A 21,651-nucleotide genomic window follows, 5' to 3' on the forward strand; every position below is an offset into this window, starting at 1 on the left:
AAAAAAGAAACTGCAAGACAATCAGGAACAATGTAAATATTGATTGGATCTTTAAAGATATTAAAGAATGATTGCTGAGTTTAAGACTAATAATGCTACATGCTTAAATAATTATAGACAAAATGTCTGACATTTGCTTCAAAATAATCTAGGGAAGGGCCACAAGTAATACAGATGGGTGACACAAGATTAGTCATGAATTTATAATTGTTGATGGTTTGTGATGTGTACCTAAGAGTTCATTATTCTAATCTTTGTTTTGATGTATTTTTTTTTTAAATTTCCTCTAATTGGGATCTGAGATTGGGACCATGGAGATACAATGATTTGGAGAAGGATGGTGGGAAACCAAGTCTCTGACACAGAAGATTAGTGGTTGGACAAGAAGGGATAAGATAAGGCAGAGAGGAAGAGACATGTCTCTTGGAAAGATCTTGAGGAAAAGCAGTGTTCAGAGGAAAGCTGAGCACGAAGCGGTCAGAATTCAGTGCCCTGTGGAACGGAATTACAGTCTTCCAACCATGCTTAAGGCCATGCCAGTTTTCCAAACTGCTGTTTCTGATCATCTCTGGTTTCAGTTGATTGCTTAGAACAAGGGTCTATCATCAAAGCTCCAGACCAGAGTACCTAATTTATCAAAAACATAAGTGAACTTGCTCATTTATTCATTCAGTGGTATGGTCTTCCCCCAAGATCCTTACAGTATTACCAGTCTATTGCTGTGTAACAAGTTACTCCAAAGCTTAGTGGGTTAAAATAACAATAAACATATTTGTGTCCATGGGACAGAAATTAAAAATCAACTTAGCTGTGCAATTCTGGCTCAGGGTCTCTCATGAAGTTGCAATCAGATGTCACCTGGAGTGGGAGGAACACTTCCAAGATGGCTCGCCCACTTGGCTGTCACTTTGGTGCTGCTGCTGGCAGGAGGCCTCAGTTATTGTCTGTATTCATTTCCTGAAGCTGCCACAAGAAGTTCCACAATCTGGGTGACTTCAAACATATATTTGTCTTCTCACAGTTCTAGAGGCTAGAAATCAGAAGTCACGGTGTCTTCAGGGCTGTGCTTCCTCTGAAAGATCTCAAGGATCTGGTCCATGCCTTTTTCCTGGCTTCTGCTGTTACCATCCATCCTTGGCACTCTTGGCCTTAGAGACACATCACTCCAATTTCTGCTTCTGTCTTCACATATGTTCTGCCTTGTGTATGGTTTCTGTGCCTTTTTTTTTTTTTTTAACAGAGAGATAACGTGTATGCATGTGAGTGGGAGGGAGGGGCAGAGGGAGAGGGAGGAAAAGAGAATCTTTTTAAAAAAACTTTAATGTCGGGGTGCCTGGGTGACTCAGTGGGTTAAGCATCAGCTTTCAGTTCAGGTCATGATCTTGGGGTCTGGGACTGAGCCCCACATCAGGCTCTCTGCTCAGCAGGGAGCCTGCTTCCTCCTCTCTGCCTGCCTCTCTGCCTACTTGTGATCTCTCTCTCTGTCAAATAAATAAAATCTTTAAAAATTTTAATGTAAATTCAGCTTAACATATTCCATTTTATTAGTTTCAGAGTTAGAACCCAGTGATTCATCAGTTGCAGACAACATCTGGTGCTCATTACTTTAAGTCCCCTTCTTAATGCCCATCACCCAATTACCCCATCATCCTACCCACGCCCATCCAGCAACCCTTAGTTTATTCCTATAGTTAAGAGTCTCTTATGGTTTGTCTCCCTGTTTTCATCTTATTTTCAGAGACAGAGAATCTTAAGCAGGCTCCACACCCAGCACAGAGCCTGAGACGGGGCTTGATCTCATGACCCTGAGATCATGAACTGAGCCTAAATCAAGAATTGGATGCTTAACTGCATCCCCCGGAGCCCCAGTCTGTGCTCCTTTTTTAAACTCTTATAAGGACACTGGTCAAATTGGATCATGGGCCTACCCTGCTCCAGTAAGACATCATCTTAGTTAATTACATCTGCAGTGACCCTATTTCCAAATAAGGTCATATCTGGGTCTAGAAAGAACATAAACTTGGGGGGAACACTATCCAAAATAATGCAGTCTCCACGTGGGCCTCTTCATAGACCAAATGATGTGGCAAATGGATCTCCCAGAGCAAGGATCTAAGAGAGCAAAGGCCATTCACTTATGGCCAGACGTCAGATATTGCATACCATCCCTTCCACTGTGTCGTATTCAGGGTGGAGGGATTAGACCAAGGCACAAATATCAGGAGACCAGGATCACTGAGGGCCACCCTACAGCTGGCTACATGATACACATTTCTCCACTTGAAAAATACACCTATCCCCTCCTCAGGCCTCCTAAACGCTCATCCCATTACAACATTAGCTTCTGTTAGGTTAAACACAATGATCTTCTTTTGTTTATCTAAACAATTGTCTGAGGTTTGACCCCAGAAGTTTCTTTTAACAAAACTCTAAACAAAAGGTTTTATAGCTACACTCTTGCCTTCCATCTTTATACCACAGTTTTCTGACAGTACCCTGAGTTTTATCTTTGATTGGAAGCTACTTCTTAATTTTAACATTATTGGCCATCTAAAGGTCTGAGAATTTCCAAAATCACCAAGTCCTGACCTCTTTATGTTTAATAGTCCTCTATTTAGTTTCCTTCTCAGCTCTTACAATTTGCAGGCATACCTTGGAGATATTCCTAAAGCAGCAGAATACACATTCTTACCGAGTGCACATGGAAAATTCTCCAGAATAGATCACATACTGGGTCACAAATCAACCCTCAACAAGTACAAAAAAACCCGAGATCAAATCATGCATATTTTCAGACCACAGTGTTATGAAACTGGAAGTCAGCCACAAGAAAAAGATTGAGAACACCTCAAATACATGAAGGTTAAAGAACATCCTACTCAGGAATGAATGGCTGAACTAGAAAATTAAAGAAGAAATTTTTTAAAATACATGGAAGAAAGTGAAAATGAATAAATGACAGAAGCCTTTGGTATATAGTAAAGGCAGTTTTAAGAGGGAAGTATATAGCAATACAGGCCTACCTCAAGAAGCAAGAAAAGTCTCAAATACACAAACTAACCTTATACCTAAAGGAAGTAGAAAAGGAGCTGCAAATCAAGCCTAAAGCCAGCGGAAGAAGGTAAATAATAAAGATTGGTGCAGAAATAAATGATATAGAAGCAAAAAGAAATCAATAGAACAATTTAACAAAGCTAAGAGCTGGTTCTTCAAAAGAATTAATAAAATTGAAAAACTCCTAACTAGACTTATCAGAAAGAAAAAAGACCCAAATACATAAAATCATGAATGAAAGAGAAATCATAATCAACAACACAGAAATACAAACAACTATAAGAGAATACTATGAAAAATTATATGCCAACAAACTGGGCAACCTGGAAGAAACAGACAAAGTCCTAGAAACCTACAAACTACCAAATCTGAAACAGGAAGAAATAAAGAAAATTTTAACAAACCAATAACCAGCAAGGAAATTGATTCAGTCAACAAAAATCTCCCAACACACAAGAGTGTTTGGCCAGATGGATTCCCAGGGGAATTCTACCGGATATTTAAACAAGAGCTAATACCTATTTTTCTGAAACTGTTCCCAAAAGAGAGATGAAAAGGAAAAGTCCCAAACTCATTCTATGAAGCCAGCACTACCTTGATCCCAAAACCAGACAAAGACTCCACTGAAAAGAATTACAGACTTTATCTCTGATGAATATGGATGCAAAATTCTCAATAAAATACTAGCAAATCAAATCCAACAGTATATTAAAAGGATTATTCACCACAATCAAGTGGGAATCATTCCTGGCTGCAGGGGTAGTTTAATATTCACAAAACAATGTGATATACAGCATTAATACAAGAAAGGATAAGAACCCTATGATCCTCTCAGGAGATGCAGAAAAAGCATTTGACAAAATACAGCATCCTTTCTTGATAAAAACCCTCAACAATGTAAGGTAGATGGAACATACCTCAATATCATAAAACCCATATATGAAAGACCCACAGCAAATATCATCCTCAATGGGGAAAAACTAAGAGCCTTTCCTCTAAGGTCAGGAACAAGACAGGGATGTCCACTCTCATCATTAGTATTTAAGATACTACCAGTAGTCTTAGTCTTAGCAATCAGAAAACAAAAAGAAATAAAAGGCATCCAGACTGGCAAGGAAGAAATCAAACTTTCACTATTTGTGGACAACATGATAGTCTATGATGTGGAAAACCCAGAAGACTCCACCAAAAAATTGCTAGAATACATGAATTCATCGAAGTTGTTGGATATAAAATCAATGTTCAAAATCTGTTGCATTTCTATACACCAATAACAAAGCAACAAAAAAAGAAATCAAGGAATCAATCCTATGTGCAACTGCACAAAAAACAATAAGATACCTAGGAATAAGCCTAACTAAAGAGGTAAAAGCTATGTACTCTGACGACTATAGATCACTTATGAAAGAAATTGAAAAGGACACAAAGAAATGGAAAAGCATTCCATGTTCATGGATTGGAAGAATAAACATTGTAAATAGTTTGTGCTACCCAGAGCACTCAATACTTAATGCAACCCCTATTAAAATACCATAAGCACTCATCACAGAGCTAGAAAACATAATCCTAAAATTTGTATGGAACCACAAAAGACCCCAAATAGGCAAAGCAATTCTGAAAAAGAAAAAACTGGAGGCATTTCAATTCCAGATTTCAGGCTATATTACAAATCTATAGTCATCAAGACAGTAATGGTAATGGCACAAAAACAGACACACTGATCAATGGAACAGAACAGAAAACCTAGAAATGGACCCATAACTATATGGTCAACTAATCTTTGACAAAGCAGGAAAGAATATCCAATGGAAAAAAGACTGTGTCTTCAGCAAATGGTGTTGGGAAAACTGGACAGCAAAATGCAGAAGAATGAAATTGGATCACTCCCTTACACAAAAATAAACTCAAAATAGATGAAAGACCTAAACGTGAGACAGGAATCCAAAAAAATCCTAGAGGAGAACACAGGCAGAGATCTCTTTGACCTTAGCTACAGCAAATTCTTACTACACATGTCTCCTGAGGCAAGAGAAACAAAAGAAAAAATGAACTATTGGGACCTCAAGAAGAAAAAACCTCTGCACAGTGAAGGAAACAATGAACAAAACTAAAAGGCAGCCAACAGAATGGGAGAAATTTCCAAATGACTTATCTGATAAAGAGTTAGTATTCAAAATATATAAAGAAATTATCAAACTCAACACCCCAAAACAAATAATCCAATAAAAAATGGGCAAAAGAGGGGTGCCTGGGTGGCTCCGTGGGCTAAGCCTCTGCCTTCAGCTCGGGTCATTATCTCAGGGTCCTGGGATCGAGCCCTACATCAGGCTCTCTGCTCAGCAGGGAGCCTGCTTCCCCCCCACCCCTGCCTGCTTCCCCCCCACCCCCGCCTGCTTCTCTGCCTACTTATGATCTCTCTGTCAAATAAATAAAATCTTAAAAAAAAAAAAAAGAACATGATGGTAGAAGAGATTTAAAAAAAAGGGGGGGGGCAAAAGACATGAATAGGCACTCTTCCAAAGAAGACATCCAGATAGTTAACAGACATATAAAAAGAATCTCAACATCACTCATCATCAGTGAAATGCAAATCAAAACCGTGATGAGATTATCACCTCACACCTGTCAGAATGGCTAAAATGAACAATACAAAAATAACAGGTGTTGGCAAGCATGTGGAAAAACGGGGAACCCTCTTGCACTGTTGGTGGGAATGCAAACTGGTGCACCACTCTGGAGAACAGTTTGGAGGTTCCTCAAAAAGTAAAAAACAAAAACAAAACAAAACAAAAAAAACTACCCTACAACCCCGCAATTGCACTACAAGGTATTTACCCAAAGAATACAAAAATATAGATTTGAAGCGGTATATGCACCTTAATGTTTATAGCAGCTTTGTCAACAACAGCCAAACTACGGAGAGAGCCCAGATGTCTATCAGCTGATGAATGGATAAAGATGTGCCATGCCTATACATACAATGGAATAGTACTCAGCCATCAAAAATGACATCTTGTCATTTGCAGCACTGTGGATGGAACTAGCGTGTATTATGTTAAGGGAAATAAGTCTAGTTAGAGGAAAACAAATACTATACGATTTTTCCCATATGTGGAATTTAAGAAACAAAGTAGGTGAATATATGGGAAGGGGGAAAAGGAAAAAAAAGAGAGAGGGAAACAAACCATGAGAGACTCTTAATGATAGAGAATGAACTGAGGGCTGGTGGAGGGAGGTGGCTGGGGGATGGACTAGATGGGTGGTGGGTATAAAAGGGGCACTTGTGATGAGCACTGGGTGTTGTAGCTAAGTGATGAATCACTGAATTCTACTCCAGATACCAATATTGCACTGTATGTTCGCTAAAATTTAAGCTTTAAAAAATAAACAGAATGGAACAAAAACCTTAAAGTTAGCCCAGTGTGGATGAAGCACAAGTAAACTGTGTGGCAGCCATATGGTAGGTTACTATTTAATCTTGACAGGGAAGGGGTAGGGAAATATTTTAATGCCATGAAAAAAAATGCTGGAGTAAAACAGGGCACAAAAGATTCCTATTTTATTCCCATGTGTGTCCTTAAAGCAAGAGAGCTAGAAAGCCTGGAGAGATACCCAACTGTTATCTTGGGACAGTTTCCAGGGATGTTCCTTTTCCTTAATGCTTCGTGTTCAGTCTACATTACATTTTCTGTAGTGAGCACATATTACTTTCACAATTAGTTTAAAAAACTAAATCCATGGGTTTGGTTTCTTTGGGATGAAAAGTATTAGCAGGGATCTTGTCGAGATGTGTGAAGCATGATCCCCTGTGGGAGGCCCTTCCTTGCCTCCACCCTGTTTCACCCCCGCCCCTGCATCCTTGCAGGGCCCCTGGGAGGCATGGGCCCTGAGCTCAGCTGGTGGGGGCCGGCCTGCCGTCAGCTCCCCTTATGCCTCCCCCTTTTGGAGTGGTGCTGGGGGGGGACCCCAAGTGCTCTGCTTGGTCCTCACCCCACCTGTGTGCCTCTGTGGCTTTATTTTGCAGAGGGCAAAACAGAGACATCTGGAGCTTCCAGGACCCCAGCGGTGGGGTGCCAAGCTGGATCCAGGGACTGGCCCTGCCTCCCACCCCACTGTCACACTGCAGTTCTGCCTGGGCCCCGATCTCTAGGACAGGGTGCACACCAAGAACAGCTGTCCCATTGTGTTCTGTCTCCTAGAGTGGAAAGCCAGTGCCTTTACCTCTGCCATAAGGTGATGAGGCCAAGCTTTCTGAGGAAAGATGACTCGAGCAATAGCAGAAGGCACGAAAATAGAGATGTTCTCCAAGCTCAGTCCGGCCAATGTGTCCTTGGCAGGTTCTGGGGCTAAAACAGCGGGCAGTGGTCTGGGCTAGAAGGGGATAAAGTGAGCCTGAGCTGTAAGTAAGTCCTTCTGCAGGACTTGCTGGAACTGAAAAACCCCTTCAGGGCACTAGACCAACAGACTATCCATGCTAGGCCTCCACGTCTCTGGAAGGGATAGGGGTCACCTAGAAGGGTTCTTGGCTTTGCCTCTTCCAGGGGAGCACAAAGAGGGTGGAGAGACCACAGTATTTAGGCAATTGCTCCCACAGAGGGCTTTTCTGCACTGGGCCTGTCCTGGATGGTGGAACAAAGGACAGCATGGAGGACAGCCAGTCTGGCCCCAGGAGACCAGAGCCCTCACCACCCATTGGACTCTGTTGATCCTGTCCCCCCCGCCTTCTGTCCCTGTATTCTAGAGCTTAGTCATAGATGTCAGGTGCAAGAGGTCCTGGGCAACTTTCAGGCCAACCCTGTCATATTTGAGAGAAACTTCTCCAAGGGCGTTCAAGTGACCAGCAGATTTTTAGGGATGAGCACTCTGACGAGAGGACACGATTTCTGCAATTTCATCTTGATCTCTTTGTGCATCCACACTGTCACACTGGGAAGTTCTGCCAGACAATGACAAGCACGAAGTGATGGAATGGTTGCCTTGTCCTCTCTTCAGGTGCTGATAACAACCTGCTCTGCTCCTTCCAGAGACATCGGGTTTCCTTGGAGAACTTGGTGAGAACCAAAGGAGTGATGGACTCGTGTCGGGCACACATTCGGGGCAGGAGACCTCTGGGCCAGTCCTCACATCATCTACCAGACCAGGAACACATGGGGTTCCCACTAAACCTGTCTCCTGGGTATTCCTTAGCAGCACCCTGAGGCTGTTTTAGGACCGGCCCTCCAGCACCTTTGGACACTGGAATGAAACACTGAGCTACAATGGAAGGCCACCACTCTCACGCGCAGCCTGCCGAGTGCCAAGAAGCAATTCAACCTTTAACCCCCACCCCCCAAGACTGGCTTGTCACTGTTGTCACAGGGATCTGCCATACCGGATATCTAGAGAATTGTGTCGGTTCACTAACAGTTGCAAACTGTTTCACAGGAGGTTGAATTTCACCTTCAACTTTTTTATAATTAACCCAATTTTTACCCTTACTGGATTATGTGGTAAACAACCAGCAAGGACATAAGAGCTGAACATTTTCTTATGCAGTCTCACCCCACACCGTCCGATAAAGCAATTACTGCACACGGGAGATGGTGCTAGTGAGCATCAAATTCATACAGGATTTGGAGGACAGCATGGAAAAAAATGTTAGCATTTCTTTTTAATAAATTTTCTATTACACATTGAAATGATGAAAATAAATTTCACTTTTTTTCTTCTTTAGTGAAAAGCTATTGAAAACTTACCATATAACATATTTGGCTCACAGTATGTTTTTGATGAATGGTGCTGGTCTAGAATATCTATCTGAAAGCATTCCTCCTTGCAAACTTTAAAGCAAAGTGCAAAATTCCTTTCTTCCACAAACATGAAGAATTGTTTGTAAGGGCTTGTGTCCGGGCACTTTCCAAAGGTACATGCCTGGTATCATTCTCCTGCTCCTGCACAATGAGTACCAGGTCTGTGGCAAATGCTTCCAGGACCTCGGGACTGTTTGCATTTTCCAGAGTCCAGAGAGACAAAAGCAGCTCCCACCAGCATTCCTGTTACTGCTGAAAAGAGATAGAGTGATGCTCCGCCTCCCTCTTCATACTCTTGGGACCAGCACAACCACTCCCTCCCTCTGCCTTCTTCAAGGGTGGCAGCAGGGAGAGAAGCGTGTTGATAATTATCCTTGTACCCCCATAGCATTTTAGGAGGGCTCTGTGCCCAGGAATGAAGCAGGACCCCTCCTGGATAGTGTGAGACAGCCAATCCCAAACAGGAACATTATAATAAGTTCTGGGGGGATGGGAGACAGCAAAAGAAATACCCAAAGTAATAGAAACATACAAGAATATTGCTTGTAATTCATGGCTTATTCTGGGGGTGCTCACCAATCGCATCTTAAATAAATGGTGAGGGAAAAACGCCCACTGCTGGGCAGCACGCACCATGTGTTTTCTACCTTTATGTAATCAGGGCCCAAAAGGTGGGAAATACAAGGGGGATGTATTCAGATTTTCTTCCGTATGCCCTGGGTCTCATCTGCTGACAGAAGGACAAAGGGTTAGGTGGGCGCTCATTTTCTCTACCACTGTGCTTCAATTTCTCTTGCTAAGGGAACTGTGGAATGAGGGAGAACAGAGGATTTTCAGCATTTGATGACTCTCTGTAGTGTGCCTGGTACAAGCCTGGTATAAGCAACAGGTAGTGTAAGTCTCTTCTTATAGTTGAGGAAACAGACCTGAGGTCATTTGAGTGATGGAAACTTAATTAAGCGGTTTGTCTGAAGACACAAGCTAATAGTAGACGCAGAGCGGGAGCAAGGCTGTCCATCTTCGGAGCCCACAGTCCGGCCATGATACACAGTGGGTAGTTACGCCCACGTGGTCTGCCCTCATCTCTACTTTGTGATGTCATTGTTGGCATTGAAAGAGTATTAGCAGTTGAGAACTCGAAACTGTTAAAGATCATTTCAGCTGGAGATGCTTGGCCAGTTGGGTGGAAAGGCCGGTGCAGTGCAAGTCAGGAGAAGGCTCAGCTGACCTTCTTTCCTCTGGGGCCAGGGGAAACCTCCCCGCTTGTGGTCATGATTTCTCACAGGTCCTTGGGTTTCTGCTTTGCACGTATCTCTCTATAACTTTGCAACCAGGGCAAACCAGGGCAACCAGGGAAAGGGATGGCAGCCCGGCTTATGAATGTTTTCATTGATTGATACATTAGAAAATACTTGCTCTAATTGACTAATACATTAGAAAATGTTTATCTCACTTTTAAAAATTAAAATTTGATTCCACTAGCCCACCTCCCAACGCCTTATGATGCAGAGCGTCCCTGTTGTGAGAAACAGACTGCGGGACTAGCTGCTCCCCTTACCTGGGAGCCTGGGGCATAGAACATGGTCCCCCCGCAGAGCGGTTCTCCAGAACGCCCACAGGTCAACACCTTGGCAACGGGCCCTTGCCCAGGCCTGCTCTCTGCACCTGCAGGCCTCACTGTGGACTTTTTGGAAAGCTCTCGCCTCCCCAGCCACCGTCTCTGAACATTTCAGCTTCAGTCTTCTCTCTGAATCAATCCTAGCTGGCATCTTCTAGTTAAGAATTGCTCTGAATTTCTGTTCTTGTACGTTTTTTGCCTTGAGAGCCATTACAGATTTCTTGAAGTTCAATGACATTCGGAAGGAACAGAGAAAAGTGAGCACTCAGTCACCATCCGCCATCTCAAGTTAGGACCTCTGACTTGTAAATAAGGCTGCTTCCAGTTTGCTGGGGGGAATTGATAACCCAGTGGGGTGCCCTGAAAATTAGCCCTGACTTCACCAGAGGAAGCTCCTTGACCTCTTCTGGCTTCTGTCCTGTACTGTTTTAAGATCCAATGTTTCTTTATAAACATTATCTCACTTAGGGATTCATCTAAAATGCAGACTGTAGCAGCTTTATCCTCCAACAGATCTGTGAGAGAAAAACAGTTTCTGACCCAGCAGAGCTGTATTTATTTTTTCTCTTCTTTCTCCTTCCTTCTCTTTTTCTTCTCCCTTCCTTTTTTTTTTTCTTTCTCTTTTCCTTCCTTCCTTTCCTTTCCTCTTTTTTCTTTTCTTTTCCCCCCTCTACTCCCCTCCCTCCTTGGCTTCCTTCCTTCCTATTAAGCAGGCTCTATGCCCAGGATGGACCCCAACGCAGGGCTTGGACTCAAAACCCTAAGATCAAGACCTGAGCCGGGACCAAGAGTCAGATGGACGCTCAGCCGACTGAGCCACCCAAGCGCACAAAAGCTGCATTTTTAAAATCAAGGCTCACCTACCTATGGAAAGCAGATCCAGGCCCCCGGGATAACTAATTTCAGTATTACCTGTAGGTTTATCTAATTTATGCTTCTTTCTACTTGCTTCAGATTATTTTTTCCTTAGCCAGATTTTTAAAACGTTGGTGAACCAAACGTTCCTTGCATTCTTTGATGGCCTCTAATTGCTGGTGCTCCTGAGGTTGAGGGCACCACGTGGCCTCCTCCACCCCACCCCTACCTGGGGGTGGGGATGACCCATGTACGACCCATGACCCACTGTACGCCCTCCCTCCCTGACCCATGACACACTGTATGCCCTCTCTCATTAGAAACTTCATTTCCACCCTCTTTCCCCCCTTCCCAGCAAAACAGTCAAAGCATGTGCCCAAATTTATTTTTTATTTTGCATACATAGGAAATGGGACCCTATCAAAAGAGAACAAAAAAGAGAAATGAGCCAAATGTTGCAGAGGAAAAACATGCACAGACCTGCTCCCAGTTTACTCCTAATCACTGACTCTATAAGACTTCAACACACCAGGAGCTGGACCTACTCCGGGAGGGGGACACAGTCCACTGTCAGCACAGACGGAATGAGAAGGGCCGGGAGATGCCACCGCAAGTGGACTTTCTACGCACAGTAGCAGCGTTCGCTGTAGCAGGGTTCTCACCCAGGTTCGAGGGAAAACAAAATTTATCTTCACAAACATGGAATACAAAATTGTTGAGCACTACCTAAATCGTTCAGTCTCTGAGATCATCTGTTATCAAAAAGAGAAATGAAATTCAGTCATGGCTATTTGGGGGCTTCAACTGCACCCCGCTCCAACTGCAGGGGCAGCCCTTACTGCGCTTCCTCATTAAGAAAAAAAAAAAAAAAAAAAAAAGGAAGGGAGAAATTTAAGTCAAAAATGCAAGACGAATGACCCGGAAAAAGAGGAACCTTCTGGACCCATGTAGCTGTCCTTGGTTGTAAACAGCAAACGTTGTGCTTTGTTGTCTCCTCTGGATCGAGGACCAGATGAGGGGAGGTACTGCAGTCAGGGACAGGAGGTCGGAAGTCACAGGAGGCTGGCTGAAGACACCAGCAGCAGCATCTGTGTTTCAAACCTGTGTTTCCAAGGGCCTGTGTGTGGCTCCCAGCATCTCCTGTGGAATTCCCTGGGAGGCTAGCAGGTTCTCCATCTTCGCAGGGAGGTAATTCTGAGCAGTTGCTGCAGTCCTATCCTGATCTCTCACCCGGGAGGAAAGGGACGCCCAGACTTCTGGTCTGGAGGAATGAAAACACTCAGCGTCCACTCCAGTGACATGTTCTGAAGCTCAAGTCCAATGAGTAACAATTTCTCAAGAGGCTGGTCCAATTGTTATTACAAAAATAACCCCCGCCACCTGCCGGCCCTATCCCACTACTACACACACAGGGACCCTCCCATCTGGGCTACGCTCTTTTGCGTTCCTCCACACGACCAGTCGGAGCATCTACGTGGGTTTACCCGCACAGCCAGCACTGCTTACTGCAGAGACCCGACTTTCCTTACAGCCCGGTGACCCCTCCCTAGAGCCCGAGGTGAGACACGCTTCTCTGCCAGGGTTTGCATTTCCAACCACATCTTCTATTCTCGTTTTGATTAAGCTGTCAGTGGAATCTACTCAGTACTTTTTAAAGAGATCTTCCTGCAGTCCTGGGATTTTGCATTCCTCTTTTTTCAGCAAGCTTTTCTTCTTTAGAGAACCGCTCCCCGCCACACACACATCTGCTGACATCAAACTGCAGGCCTGGCCTGCTGCCCCAGGCTCGAAACCACTGGCTGGCGGGGAGCCTGCTGGGTCACCGCTCTCCAAGGGGATGGTGTGACTTCCCAGCCGGAGGTGCCTCTCCGCTTGGAAAGTGTATCCATCACAACCACCACCAGGGCTGCCAAAGGAAGGGTGCGGAGACGTCCGGTCAGACAGCTGCTGGCGTTCAGAGAAGACACTCTGAGTCTGACCTTAAAGGACAGGACTCTACACAAAATTCCACAGACTCACTAGAAAGCCGGGGGTGGGGGTGGCAGGGAGGTGAACCATTTTTTTTTTGCCCAGTCAGACCAAGTGTTCATAAAATGCAATGTCCCAGTTTGACGCAGGAATCCATTTCCCATAAATTGCAATAACTTTCCTTCGTGATTTTCGGGTAACTGTAGGCATCCAACTTGACCTCATCTGGATCCGCATCTCCTTGAGGTACACAGTCCCCTCCCGGCCCTGGCTACGCAGGAGGGAAGCCACTGTCATCTCGAGGAAGTGAGTGGAGACAGGAAGTGCTGGAGGCTTCTCCCATAGCAGAGCCTCACAGCTTCCTGAAGAGGAAGAATGACAGGACGGGGGGGGGGGCTCCAAGAGCGGAGCCTGGGGGGGCCTCACTTCCGTGAGCTGCCTGCTGTGTGCCCGGACCAGGAGCGTCCCCTCCTCGTACTCACCTGCGCTCACCTGTACACACGGGCCCTGCCTTGCCTCCTTCTCCTTAGTCTCTCTCCCAAGGATCTAGGGTGTCAACCCTTGGGGACTGTCCACACTCTGCCAGAGCTCAGATTACATCAGAAACAGAAGCAACAGAGGAGACACAGGATAAATTCAAATATTGGTCCTCCACAGAAAACTTGAAAGGGAGCTGTGCTTGCTTTGAAGATATCAAAGAGGAATTTGCCCTTAGTGGCTCAGAAGACAATTCCTGGAAGCGAACATTGATGGGGTCTGAGAGGTGCAGTGAGAGTGCCCCTCCCTGTTCCCCCGTGAGGTCGCACAGGCAGGCGCCGGGCAGCGCCCCGCTACTTGGCCTTCACCACCTGTTCATACGGGGGCGGGGGCGTGTTGCAGTAAGAAGGGGGCGGAGGGTAGGCCATGCTTCCCTGGGGTGAGTTGGGCTGCACCTGGAAAGCCATTGGCACGGTATTTCCGGCAGGATTCATCCCCGGTCCTCCAGGGTCGGTGTAATACGGCAGCCCTGGCTGCTGGGCTCCTGAAAAGACAGATTAGCAGATGTGAACACGGCAGATAAAACGCAGAGCCCACCACACCCAGGGCAGCGTCCGGCCGGGGGTCTGCGGAGACCAGCACCCCGGTCCTTCACTCACCCAGCACGCATGCAGGCCAAACACCGAACAGTGGGGCACCTGGGATGTGGTAACAAGCCAGAGCCACACGTTGAGTCCCTAGCCACGTGGGGCCTGTGCTCCACTGGGGTGTAGACGGCTGAGACGGCACACACAAACTCACCAGCATGGCCAAGTGACAGGACAGACACTGACAGGATCAGGCATGGTAGGCGGCTGGTCACTAACCCAAAGCCTGAATGATAAACCCAGGAGGCTCTGCAAAGAGCTGGGAAAGTGTGTGCTGAAAAAATTACTAACGGAGAGGGCCATGTCCACTCTCATGGGAGGAAAACCAGGGCCACGGTAAGGTAAGCCGACTCGCAGTTCCTTCCTGGAAGAGCTGGAACAGGAACCAGGTTTCCCGACTCTTCCAGAATGATCACTGGCAGCTCCACAGGCCCTCTGAGAACACAGTTTGCTGAAGCACATTTCTGAAGTACGGCCTCCATTCCCATGTGCTAGGTTAACATTTTGTCAGGGTGGCCAAGTTCACAGGCAAGGAGAGAATGGGAGCAAACCCCAGAAGGGCAGGTTTAGGCATCTACGGAATCTCTGTTTTCCTTCGGCTCTGCTGGAGGAGATGGTCTTCTGCTTTTCTCCGACAGTGAGACTCTAGGATGCAGGCTGACTCCCCTGCTTCAGGCCGGGGTGTAGGACATGGGAGGTGGGCAACCAGAAAACAAAGAACGGGACAAGACTAGTGTAACTCATTTTAATGGGTAGGAATCTGTGAGCTGCTCCTTTTAGAGACTAGTTTTTAGATCTGCTAACTCTGATCATGTTGATAACACTACAGAATATGGGATGTATAAACAAAGAATTAAGAAAAACAAAACAAAAATCAAAACTGAGCTTTGGGAGTGTCCCAGGCTAAGCTAATTTTGTGGGTAGACTCGGGTCTGTTTTTTGAGATAGGCCTCATTTAACTCAGAAAGATTCTCCGAGTGTCAGAGAAGTCATTCCTGTACGTATATTGGTTAGGGCCTTTTTGTTTTTTTAAATTCCCAAATGTCTCTTGCCGCAGTTTAACTAAATAAAAGTCAGATTACTAGGAAGACGCCCACCAACCTGTATAAGGTGTCACAAACCTGGCATACGGCAGATCTTGGAAATCTACAAACGTGCAAAAGAAGAGAATGTAAGATAGAAACCAAAGGCCAGAAATGCATTCCAGAGTGTCAGCATGAGAGAAATCGGCCACAAATTGCACCTTTACCAACCGCCGCCTCATCAACAACACCTGCTCCCATCTGTGCATCCTTCCACAGCCTTGGATGCATTTGCTTACAAGCCCATGACGGGCCATGACCATGAGTTTCCCAAGGGCAGAGATTATGATTTATTTATCTCTGGATCCCTGTATATTTTATGTAAACAAAAAATTAAAGATTTTTTAAACAGGCAATTGTAATAGTTTGGAAAAGACATCACCAAAGTCCTTGACTATGAGAGAAGCAGAGATTAAGATATTCAGGGGAATGACCGAGAGGCCCTGTGATGTGCTTGAGGACAGAGAAGAGGTGTGACTAGAAAAGACCCTGGTTTAGGGTCTTGAGGAAAGGGCCCAACAAAAAGAGAGGGGACACAAGGAAAGAGAGGCTGCAGGGAAAAGAGGGGCTGCAGGGTAAGGGCAGGGCCAGAGAAAGCTCCACGCTGGGTCTGCTGGAGCTGAGGAAGCTTCAGGACTGTGCTGTCGAAGTGGGGACAGAAACACGGCGGTTTCAAACCACGCAGGAGGTGTGCAGGGAGGCAGAAAGGATGGCTGAGGAGAGTCCTGCAGGGCAGACCAACACTCAAGACCGGAAAATAACAGCAAGCACGTGAGGTGGTGGAGAAGAAAGCAAAGGAGCCTGGGAAGAAATAATGAAACAGTGAAACAGGGGTTGGGCCATGCCAGCAAAGGGAAAGGAGAATTTTTAAGGAAGAAGTGACTGGTTCTCTACAATGTCAAATAGGGGACAAAATAAGAACAGCAAATTTCCAACGGATATGGCATCCGGGATTTCTCATCAGGAGCTGCAGTACAGCGGCAGGTACCAATGGCAGTGGCAACACTCTCAGGGCAAGGAGGGAGAAGCCCAGAGGAGGGGAGAGGTGGCAACTGAAAGGTCCGCAGGAAGGAGAAAGATGTGTTTTTAAGGATGGGAAAAGCTCCTGATTGTGTACAAGGAATAGGAGCACATATATAGGAAAGAAAAAGGATTTCTAGGGAAGAAGATAAGCTCAATGAGGGCAGGGACCTCATATGCTGGCTTCAACATCTGCACCCCACTGCCTAGCCAGGAGCCTGGTGTACAAGAGGACACCAATTGCTTCTGCTGAATGCGCGGAGGAGCACAGGGAACCCACACTTGTGTGGGAAGGAGGACCAAGGTGCCCATAGCAGATAACCTCTTTATGGAGCAAATCGGGGTGGGAGATTATCTGAGCAGATTCTGAAACATTCCAAGAAGAGATGGCCATAGACGGTAGCAAAATAGTGACAAGGAGTGACAGAGCCCACTGGTATGGGATTCAGTGTGACAGGGTTTATGAACAAGAGTAGAAACCAGACACCAAAGGGATGCCAGCACCATCTCCTTACCCTGTGGGGGTAGGACATGGGGGAAGAGAGCTAGCCCTTCAGGACTGAAGGTTCATGGCACAGGTCCAGTTAGAGAAAGAAAACATATAGAGGATTCTATGAAGAAGCTGGAGTTACAGGAAGACTGTTTCTGCAGTAGACACATCGGAAAGGATCTGGAGAATTGAGTAAAACAATGGTGGCCACACAATCGCCTCTTCTGTTCCCTTGTATTAAGTAAGTGTCTATAATGGCAATCTGTATGTCATTTGTGTTCCACAGGTATACACACATATATATGGGTATGGTGTGGGGACAGTAAGGGGATGGGAATGAGATCAGAACTGTATACCTATTTTTGTTAAGATTTACTTATTTGAGAGAGAACAAGCACAAGTGGGAGGGGCAGAGGGAGAGGAAGAAAGACTCTCAAGCAGACTCCCCATTGAACATGGAGCCCAACACGGGGCTCAATCTCACGACCCTGAGATCACAACCTGAGCCAAGATCAAGAGTCGGACACCTAACCAACTGTGCCACCCAGGCGCCCCTAGAATTGTACGCATATCCTTGAAGACACTGAGGCTCAGAAGATGAAGCAACTTGCCAAGGGCACATGGCTGATGTTTGGAAGCACCAGGATTTGAACACAGGAGTGTAGTGGAAAGCCCGGGCTCTTTCCACTAGGACAGGTGTTTCTCACAATTGTGTGATGAGCTGGGAGAATTTGTTCAGGCTAGAAAGGGACGGGAAAACCAGAGGAGAAGACTGGTGACATAATGGGCCCACATTCTGAGCTCCAACCAAAAATGAAGGGCTTGCCGAAGAACTGTCCTAACACAGACTTCCCGCCTTGGCTGCACTCTTATCCAAGGGCCATACCATCTTGTCTCCAGAAGTCATTTCATTCTTTAAGGCCATCATCTCTTTTCTCTTTGAGAGTCTAAGCATGATCTGAGAAGGAACTCTAGATTCAGCAAAGGTGAACTTTGCTTCTTAAAGAAGTCAGTTGACAACAGCTCCTTCAACGTAGATCTTTCCCATCTAAGCTGAAGGATGTCTGGCAGCCAAGCTTTCTTAACAATGACCCTGCTACCACCACTCAACTAACCTGACTGGCCTGTAACTTGGCAATGGATGAGCCAGTCTTTTCTCGAGATGCAGAAGAGTCTGGCTGATGGCAGAGCATGGAGTGGAAATGCAGGGAGAGGCAGAGACAGCCTGAAGAAGACTGTGTGGCCCAGAAGAGATGGAAAAAGGTTACCAGCCCCAGGGTGTCCCCATTCCCAAGAGCTTTCATGTGGCTTTATAATTAGCCCCCACTTGGAGTTAGCTCTATGAATTTCGGTGCTCTTTTCACTCTACCTGCTCCCTGTGTTTTCAGTTTAATCAGACCCCATATCCTGCCTTCCCACATCCATGTCCTCTAGCCAGGCTGCTCAAGGTGTGGGCAGGTCTCCTAAACACACTGCGGGAGACACACGCTCATCCTTTCCACCCGTGACTCCGACTTCCTGTATTTATTTCCACTTATGGTTGGGGTCCCCCTCTTCACCAGCTCACTCACGGGACTGTAAGCTAATTCCCTTATGAGGGATAACAGACTGTCCATAACCAGGTTCTTAGCGGCTTCAGTCTTGGTTCTTACTGCCCTGCCTTATGCTCTGCCTCCCAACAAGAACCTAGTTGCTTGTACCCAGCTCACCTCTCCCCTATCCCTCACCAGAGAGCATTTCTGGGCCGCTCCACACTCCTCCATCTCCACACCACGTCCTCCTGGCTCCTTGTCTGGCTAATTCTCATTTATCTCTCAAGTTTCAGATCAGAATCACCAAATCCAGGAAGCTACATTTCACTGCCCACCACTCCCTTCCTGGCTGGATTAGGTACCCTGCCATCCTGGCATCCAGAACAGTGTAATTTTCTGAGCTTTCTGCACATGAAGATAGGATCATTCAGCCTGGAACCCTCCGAGTCCAGAACAGCACGTAGAATGTGATATTCCATAAATACAGGAGATGAATGACTGAAGAGGGACGAATGGTGATGTTGCTTTGGATTTCGCCTCTGCTATACTGTGCTGGGCATACTTGGCATCCTGAGGCACATCTATTTCTGATACAACAGGAAGAACAGGCTGCCCCAGCCCAGCAAGCCTGCACCAACCCTGCCCGTCACTCCTGAGGGCAGAGGCATTCAAAGATGACCTCAACTCCCTATCACAGATGACAGCAGGGTGGGCTGTGGTCTTTGTAGCAGAGATGAGCCTTGGGCTGTGACTAATATTCCTGCATCATGGCCACTCACACCAGATAATAATGAGATGCACTGGCAAGCGTGTCCAATTCAATTGGCATTTTTATGTTAACAGTCGCAACTCATGGGTATTGCCAGGAATTAGGAGGATAGGATTGAAATACTGAGGATAGAGAGGCACTTGGAATAGTTTTTATTAAAAGATTTATTTATTTATTCGACAGGGATCACAAGTAGGCAGAGAGGCAGGCAAAGAGAGAGAAAGGAGGAAGCAGGCTCTCCACTGAGCAGAGAGCCCGATGCAGGGCTTGATCCCAGGACCCTGAGACCATGACCCAAGCCAAAGGCAGAGGCTTAACCCACTGAGCCACCCAGGCGCCCCACGCACTTGGAATATTAAAGAAACAGAACAGATAGGAGGTGGATAAATTATGTATTTGCCAGGAACACGAACCCTTAAGTGAAAACACTTGGCAAACACAGGGATAGAACATGCTGGAAAGACTGGTGTGGGTGGAAGGGCAGCGGAAACAGAGGATGGGCCCTCGCAGAGCACCTGGCCAGGTGGAGGCACCTGCTCACAGAGACATTTGCTAGATCTCTGCTCATTTGGCTAAAGAGTAAGCCTTGACAAGACCCTGGCCTGGCTGACCAGCTGGCCTCCCACAGAGAAGAGAAACCAAGGAGACAGACTCATTTCTCACTCGTGTAGGGAAGTGGCAGACGGAACACTTCATCACCCATGGGAAAACCAGAGGCAAGAACAGGTCTGTGTCCACAGGGCTGAGAGAGATCCTTTCAAAACTGTTCCCCAGAGGGGCGCCTGGGTGGCTCAGTGGATTAAGCCGCTGCCTTCGGCTCAGGTCATGATCTCAGGGTCCTGGGATCGAGCCCCGCATCAGGCTCTCTGCTCCGCGGGGAGCCTGCTTCCTCCTCTCTCTCTCTGCCTGCCTCTCTGCCTACTTGTGATCTCTCTGTGTCAAATAAATAAATAAATAAAATCTTAAAAACAAAACAAAACAAAACAAAAAAACTGTTACCCAGAATGTATATATGATTCCAAGGCACAAAACTCTGGAATCCAAAGCACATTAAAATCGAGATTTCAACTCCATAATCACAAATAGGCATGATGGTAACAATTTCAAAAGTTACAAACCAACCCAGTGTGCATGATCCTAAAGAAGAAAACTGAAAAGTGAACTTATCACCAGAATGGAACCAGGTAAAATAAAGCCCAGTGGAGCCAAGGGCTGACACAAAACGGAACAAAAAGAACCTGTTAAAAATGTATGCATGGAGGATAAAGAAGATTCAGAAAGAAAACAAATGGCCAAGAGAAAAACATTCAAACGCACTCTCTTGTCAAAGAGAATGGCTTGAAACAGAAATGGAGATTAAAATGAGGGAAAATAAAATTCTAAGATAAGTAAGCACAGGCTAGGTTTGGGGAGAGCAATCAGATGGCCTGACTCTGACAAAGCGAGGAAGCAATGAAGAAAGCCGGGGGTCAAGCCCCGCCTCAATCCTATGAGATGCTCATCATTTATTCTTGTGTGGTAGATGCAAAAGCTGAAGGCCAAGAATTTTCCACAATTTGCCCAGGAGGCTCTTCTTCCAGGAGACATTACTGGATCTCTAAGAAACTAGGAGTTCATCCTAGTCCAAACCAGGAGCAAGCTGGGCTGGGCAGCGTGAACTGATGGAAGGCTCCTAGGCGGCCAAGCCATGGAGTGAAGCCAGGAGCCTCCCTCTTTGTGACTTTTTATCATGAGAGATAACTCTTAAAAATTGGGGTGTGTATTCGTTGCTGCCAAAAATACCAGAACTAATTCTTGCAGAGAACATTTTTGTGATCAGTAGACAAGTCTCCCCGCCTTCATACTTGCCCCTTTCTTTCTTCTTCTATTGTATCTATTCATTTTGCTAAATTGCTCATTGTCTCAGCTACTAAAAATATTTTCCAGTTCATTCCCCAGGATTTTTTTTTAGATATATAATGATATATTGTTTACAATTAGAAACAGTTTTATTTCTCCTTCCTAATGGTTAAATATTATCTTTCATGTTGGTACTTTAGCCAGAAGTTCTAGAACAATGTTAAATGTTGATGATACTGATATTCTCATTTTTTAATGGGGATACTTTGACTGTTGCACTAAAGATGATGTTGGCAGCAGGTCCAGAGGACAAATTTACTTCATCCTTACTGAACATTTCCATTCAAATGGCACAGCTGGTAATACTGGGGAATATCGTCAAGGACTTGATCCTTGCCTTCCGGAACCCTCAAAGAACATACATGCTTAGTCTTTATTATATTAAGAAAAGGCCTTACATTACTGGTTACATTACTAGTTTACAGTACATTAATGGTTTGTTGTTTTTTTT

At 45.6% G+C, this 21,651-nt stretch overlaps 1 protein-coding gene across 3 annotated transcripts in view; it reads right to left on the reverse strand.

Moving 5' to 3' along the window:
* Positions 1-11,697: 11,697 nt before the first annotated feature.
* The window catches only part of VOPP1 (VOPP1 WW domain binding protein), a 110,578-nt gene continuing 100,624 nt past the window's right edge, over positions 11,698-21,651 (reverse strand). For all 3 annotated transcript variants that reach the window (XM_046021174.1, XM_046021176.1, XM_046021175.1), the window contains one exon: positions 11,698-14,305. In XM_046021174.1, the coding sequence (XP_045877130.1) occupies positions 14,115-14,305 (191 nt within the window). In that variant the 3' untranslated portion in view covers positions 11,698-14,114. The remainder of the gene's footprint in view (positions 14,306-21,651) is intronic.

This window comes from Meles meles, chromosome 10 (genome assembly GCF_922984935.1).
Source record: "Meles meles chromosome 10, mMelMel3.1 paternal haplotype, whole genome shotgun sequence".
NCBI lineage: Eukaryota > Metazoa > Chordata > Mammalia > Carnivora > Mustelidae > Meles > Meles meles.